Source organism: Setaria viridis, chromosome 8 (assembly GCF_005286985.2).
Source record: "Setaria viridis chromosome 8, Setaria_viridis_v4.0, whole genome shotgun sequence".
In the NCBI taxonomy this organism is placed as follows: Eukaryota; Viridiplantae; Streptophyta; class Magnoliopsida; order Poales; family Poaceae; genus Setaria; species Setaria viridis.
In genome coordinates this window covers 1,120,392-1,127,106 of record NC_048270.2, presented here as the reverse complement: position 1 = coordinate 1,127,106, position 6,715 = coordinate 1,120,392, and the positions used below count along the sequence as shown (strand labels likewise).

General features: G+C 44.3%; 1 protein-coding gene across 1 annotated transcript; it reads right to left on the bottom strand.

The window, feature by feature from the left end:
- Nucleotides 1-2,428: 2,428 nt before the first annotated feature.
- On the bottom strand, nucleotides 2,429-6,098 carry LOC117834083 (uncharacterized). The gene is made up of 9 exons (XM_034713699.2): nucleotides 5,859-6,098; nucleotides 5,175-5,252; nucleotides 4,592-4,730; nucleotides 4,271-4,475; nucleotides 3,863-3,991; nucleotides 3,705-3,754; nucleotides 3,531-3,628; nucleotides 3,173-3,460; nucleotides 2,429-3,083 (listed from the first exon to the last, which is right to left on the bottom strand). Exons 1-9 carry the CDS (start codon nucleotides 6,081-6,083, stop codon nucleotides 2,601-2,603), a joined length of 1,695 nt encoding a protein of 564 aa, XP_034569590.1. The 5' UTR covers nucleotides 6,084-6,098; the 3' UTR covers nucleotides 2,429-2,600.
- Nucleotides 6,099-6,715: the final 617 nt, after the last annotated feature.

Below are 6,715 nucleotides of genomic sequence, written 5' to 3'. Positions count from 1 at the left end.
TCTTTGACAACGTTGGCGGTAAGCTCATCCTGCGAGATGTCATCTTGGTGATGCTCATGTCGCGGGTTTCTATCCTGTTGCTCTTCTTCTTCATCCTCTTGTCCAGTAATGATAGCAAAGAGTTCTCTTTCTGGGGAATAGCTTCCCGAACTTGAAGTGATGACCTTCGTGATGCCACCTTTCTCATAGATGGGCGATAGAGGAGTTTCTTCCTGGTACGGGAGGGTGTCGAGGTAGGCGATGAGGCGTGAATCGTCATCCTTGGCAAGAGCAGGTGGCTTCATATTGAGCCAGTAGACGAATCTGCCTTGGCGGTTGATGTGATTACCAGGCCCTGTTGTGGACCCAATAAAAAAGTTTTACGTACGGGTCCAAGTAGTAGTCGAAATCCTCGATTGTATCCGTATCGGATTGTGATCTGGACAGGGTAGCGTGATAATTAGTGGTCGTGTTGCGGAGTCCGAACGGGAATCGATTCTAGCAGTAATCCGACTCGCACGATGGCTTATGTGCCGGCTCGTGGAGTTCAATTCGACCAGCGGAAGAAGTCGAGTTGTACTCGGACTCGTCCCCCCAGCCTCTAACTAAGTCAGAAATTGAAAATTCGCTGAAATTCTCAACAAGATCCTGCAGAGCTTGACGCTGGAGCTTCATGATTTGCTGATTCTTCTCTGAGGTTGACGCAACGTGGCAGCGAAAATTTTCAGCGCTGTCTGCGACGCAAACCTAGGAGCCGAAGACGAACGCCGCGCCTGCTTCAAACGTGACGATTGGCTTGATGACGACTTGTGCCATCGAGTGCACTAGTGGATTCTCGACGAGAGCCCCTACCTAGCGCGCCACCTATCGGTGTTTAGATCCGGCAACCTACTAGGGGGTGCCCGAGGTCGTGTTTTGGTTAGTGGGGCTTGTCGAGATCAGGAACTCTAAGGTAAACGCAGACACACGATTTAGACAGGTTCGGGTAGCGTAATAACCCACGTCCTATGTGTTGGTTGGATTGAATTGCTTTGGAGGGGTCCCTACCTCACCTTATATTGCCGGGGGCAGAACTACAGGTCAGTTGATTAGAAGAAAACTAGTCGGATTAGATTAGACGAGTTCCTAATCCTCGACTTGTTCCTATCTTCCACGTAGACTACGCCATTCTGCGTCATAGTCTCCATATCATATATGTCTTGGTGTTCAACCTCATATTTGCAAGGTGATGCGGAGGTGGGGCGAGGTTCGCCGGCGCGCCGGACGGGGTGAAGGCGCGAGGGCAAGGTCCGGTAGGGGAGGCGCGAGGACAGCGGCGTGGTGAGCAGCTCCCCGGCGGCGTGCGTGCCCACGGACGCGACGGAAAGCGGGCGGCACGCCCCCGGGCGTGACAGGGAGGGGCGGCGGCGGACGACGGGCCTGACCGCATTGAATTGTATTCTTAATTGACAGGACTGTGCTAATAGTCGATCGAGTCACCTTGAATTGAAGCACGTGCTGTGAAGTGCATTAGAAAAACAAACTACTGCTACTTATATAGTATAATAATAATGCAAGTTGTATATGGCGTGCTTGACTAGCGGATGACTCGTGATCGTCTTTTTTGGCCGACGTACGCATGCGGGAAATTAAAGAAGATGTATTCTAGTCCGATCATGGAATCTGTGAACGAACATACAATGATACAATTGATTCTGTTGTTTGATTGTCTGGAGAATGAAGATGGGTTTTGAGAATAGGCCGACCACATCTCTTCGGGCTCGGTGCTCGGTGACCTTCCGCTTCGTCAGGCTTAGTCCTTTATATTGTGTGATGGGTTATTTCTAAGCTTTGGAATGCAGTGCTGTATGTGTATCACGGTGAAGTGTTGTTGTACCTCTTCAAACATTCCTTCTTATCCCTTCTTCTTCTTAATGAAAAACGTGATATCCACGTCTTAAAAAAAAAATAGGCCGGCCACGTCTCCCTGTGTGTGCTGGCAACACGAGGGCCGCGTGCCTGCAAGTGGAATATATAGGCTTTGCAAGGAATTTCCTTGTCTAGAGAGTTGCAGAGGGTGACAAGAGCTTTATATTTGTCGTCGCACGCACAAGAGGAGATCGAGTTTGTGCAATCATGCACAATATACTATTGTACCTGCATGACACGCCTATCGGTAAAAAAAAGAAGAAGTATGAGCAAAGTCCTAAAGAGAGGAGATGAGCAAAGAATTGAAACTCATCCTTTGCTGTTGCCAAACTGATGATAACTTACCACTGATGGCAAATGACTCTGCTCCTTCAGAGAATGAGAGTAGCATTGGCCATCAGGCTCTCCTCTAGTTTCTGGGAACTCATCAGCATGCATTTCATTCTGTTTCCACAGTCTGATGATGGTTCGATTCTCATGTCGTAAACCAGGTTAGGTTGATTACGGGTTAACCACCGACTCAAAATGTGCAACCCATTAATAGCCAAAAAGGTCACTGTGGTTTGATTGTGAGGTGCTGTACCTCGGAACACAATAAGCTTCTGTGAACCATTGAAAAACAGGCCCAGAAGCACTTTGGGCATATGTTAATTTGGACACAACTCTGTACAGACAGCACCAAATAAAGTCTTCGGTAACACTAACAAGTAGTTTCACTCATCTTTCATGGCCACCTCATGCCTCCTTTTCTGTGCAACCTCTACAAGAAGAGTCAGCAGGGCTTCGCATACCTGCGACGTGTCCGCCTGATCCCCAGGCTCTTCTTTCAGCGAGGAATACACCATCCAAGCATGGTCTAGCTTCCGCTCTGGCCTGACCACCACTGATCCAGGAACTTCAGCATCCTTCCTTGTCACAAGACCATCACTTTTCTCGCCATACCTTGCCACCAGAAGTTGAGAGCATGCTGCCATTGCAGCTGAAAGTGGCATTACAACCGGTATCCTGGTGGAATTGCCATCGGCAGCAATCGGGAGCTCCAAGTGCGCAACGTGAGAAAGTGCGGTGAGCACGCTAGGAGTGATGCTTGCCGCTGTGTGGAATGATACAATTGGAACCTCCTGAGGCAATGGATGCTGTCGCATGAATTCTTTCCTCCTTTCATAGGTCAAATCTTCTAGAGCCTGCACATCACCCTGAAGATAACACAATGAACAGAGTCAAGAACACTATCACCCATTAGTAGGCAAGCTGGTTAGTGGCTGGAATGATCAAAGGCAAATACCTTGAGGACTTTGGATACCAAGACCTCCATGATTTTACGCAACCTGACATAGTCACCAAGCTGCCCCTCTCGCAGGATATCTGAAGCAACTGGGCTTCCTCCATATGGGCTTTGAGCTAATACCAAACCAGCGACTTTGTCTTTCAGCTGTGGCCAGTAGAGGGAGAGGGCTGCAGCCGAATCTACACCGCCCTTACTATGACCAAGAAGTAGCACTCGTTTCCTTGATCCCCAGTATATTTCTTCTATGTATTCCTTTATCTCTCGTGCATTTTTACTCACTGAAGACTGCAAATCATGTGTTGCTTAATTAAAATAAATATCAAGAGGCAAATTACAGGCTAATGTATGGAAGTACCTCACTATGAATTTTGGCAATATGACAAGCTAGACCCATCTTGGAGAAGTATGCCTTTGTCTTGACAAAGTAAAGCGGTCCGTGGTTACTAAACAAACCTATAGAAACATTAGCATAAAAAGTTGGAACGGTAACATAGAAACACAGCTCACAATTAAATGGTAACTGACTAACCTGGAACCAACAAGTAAACAACTGAATCAGGTAGCTTGTGCTCATTTTTTCTGAAGAGTGAGATGGTCCACATGAGATATAATTCATATTACATCTTTCATTAAAAACATCTTTTACAAATCATCAACACTGACGTCTAGTTTAGTAGTTTTGCTGACCTCACAGAGTCCAAAATCTCCAAGAATCTGGCTGTCCCATCCTCAGTTGTAGGTAAGCTTTGATCCCTTTGGAGCCAGCCGATATCATATGCCGAACCACGAACAGTTTTCCGAGCACGCTCTACAAGGCTGCACAACATATTATCAAAGGAACATACCATGTTATGAAAGATTATTACATCCACTAAATTTGATTTCCCATCCAAATTTATTTTTAAAAAATTGCATCAGAATGGTGCCCATTTTCTAATCTCTAATGTAGAGTTTACTCTTCAGTATGGGCAAGACAGATCCACAGCATGGCAAATTCTATGAGAAGTACAGCACATTATGCATTGACTCCTTAATGCACGGATTAGGATTTGCATCAGAAGGAACAAAAAAGAAAGATTCCAGAGCAAACTGTACCCTTGGAACAGTGAAGCTCCATTCTGAAAAACATGTGAGGGCACCATTTGACCTGTGCTTTCTGGAGAGGGGCTTCCACTGCAACCTGTCTGACCAAGGGATGAGTTGGTGCCAGCAGACTCTGCGGAAGAAGTCTGAGCAGAAAGCCTGTCTACTACCGATGCAGGTGGCAGTGCTACTAACTCCTGGCCCTCCTCAGGTAGACCTGCATTAAGATAATAAACACGATCAATTTGTTAAAATGGAATTACCATAAGAGCCCACGTCACTTGTTCAATCGACATAGGGAATCATTTTTCTGAAGAAAGAAAAAGAACTAACCCACATAACCAGGTACAGGGAGGCACTGTGTGAGAAATGAAGCTGTCTGGGCAAGATAAGATGCAGCTTGATTTAAAGAGGGTACAGAGAGGAACAATTGTGAATCTTCAACCCTGTCAGCTGAGCAACTATGATCAACCTGTATTAATCAAGTAGCTGTTAAATAAAAAGAAATAACCAAAGAAATTAAGTACAGGTACAAAACTTTTGCCTGATTTGAACGTTTACATATAAAATCAATGAGATTTAGTTGTGCTGTTTTTCTTACTTAATGATGAACATGTTTTCAAGCATTTATGAAATCACCAAATTAGGTCGGGCGCAATACTATAAAACTCGTATCGTAAGCCTTTACACTAAAACTTTTTTTAATTTGGTATTCGAATAACAGGGGTGCCAAGGATAGAGTAGATATGATCAGTGTACTATGATCACTTTAAGGTTTACATCAAGGACAATTGAGAAAAGAGGCTCATGGTCAATTGGTTCATAGCGTGACAGAAAAAGGACTGAGAGTTGAACAAAGTTATGGCAGTTCAGTGCATGGGTTTAACAGCAGATAAAATTTGGAAAGTCCACATACCATAGCAGATGTAGATTGTTCCCCTTGTGTTGAAGGCGATTCCCTCATGTTTGATATGGTTGTCCAGAGAAGAGAAATCTGCTAGCAGTGCTCCCATTAGTAAGGATATTCAATGTGCAACCAAGCAATGAAGCTGCATAATAAGTAGAGTAAAAGGAAAAGATGGTGGCGCTAGCAACAGATTAGAAGGCTATGAAAGATTAGACTGATAAGGAAACACAACTGAAGAGCAAGTCATGAGGTCCTTTTAGAGCAAAGGAAGCACAACTGCACAAGCAACAAAAAGGTGGTACAATTATCATCAAGAAGGAAAGGACCAAACGCATCTCCAATCAGCAAAGGCATCGGAGCTTCCAGCAGGTGCACGGACCATGCCTCCACATGACATCAGAAGCCATTTATTTATTTATTTTCTTTCTTTCTTGTGTTATTATAAGATAAAATAAATAAATAAAACCCTTAAGAAGAACTAGGTTTATACTTTCTCTGGATAAAGGAAAGCTGCAAATTCTTGCAGGAATCGAATCAGACGACCTTACAGTGACGGCGATATGCTTAGTGCGGAACCGAATCAGGAGATGAGGTATTGGAAGGGAATCAGTAGGTGAGAGATCCAACAATCTCAACCAAATTAAATACGAAGGGGAAAACCGAAAGAACAAAAGACGATAGCAATTCATCTACCGGAATCCAGAGTGGTGGATGCCGCCAGGACGCTAGGATGGATGGATCGGAGGGAGTCTTCAGTCTTCCCCGGCAGCCGCGTCTCGGCTCTCGTCCCCCAACGCCGCGCTTCCCTTCTTGTTCAGTTTTCCTTCGCCGTTTCGTCGTACCACACGTGGCGTTGGTAGATATGGTCTCGAATGTCCCAGGCTCGCAGTCCTTGAATGGGCCATGGGCTGTCCGCATCCTCCTCCTGTGGGCCTTCATAGGCCGGCGGCCGGTTTGGCAGTCCCTTCTTTTTTAACGTCGCATCACATTTCAGCAGTAAATCAAGCAGCACAGCTGACATTTTCAAATTCCCAAGAACTCCTTGGATCTTCTCCTCTGGGTGATGCAGGTGAATATCCGTAAACAGTCGGTCACCTTTATTTGACGTTTAGACCGGTACGACCTAAACAGTTTTTTATAATAACACTAAAATATACATAAAATATTTATATATATAAAAGTTAAATATGCTAAAAAATCTACATATTTACAAATGTAAAATTAAGTTCTACCAAATAATTTTTTTGGAAGAAATCTGAATCCCACAACACTTTATATACTAATTAGTTTAGCGTTAATTGTGGGAGTGGTAATCCTCCTATTGATTAAATTATGAATTAAATGATCATTTAGCTTATCTAATCACGTTTAACTTGATTCTATTTAGATGGTTAGATGGTTTTTAACGGTTTAAACAGGGTTTAAAGTCCAACCGTTTAATTCACCATTTAAGGTCTAAACAATACGGGAGGCCTCTGTTTAGCAACACTGTTTAAACAGACTAAATGACTGTTTAGACGAATAGTGTATAGGTCACACCTTATCATACA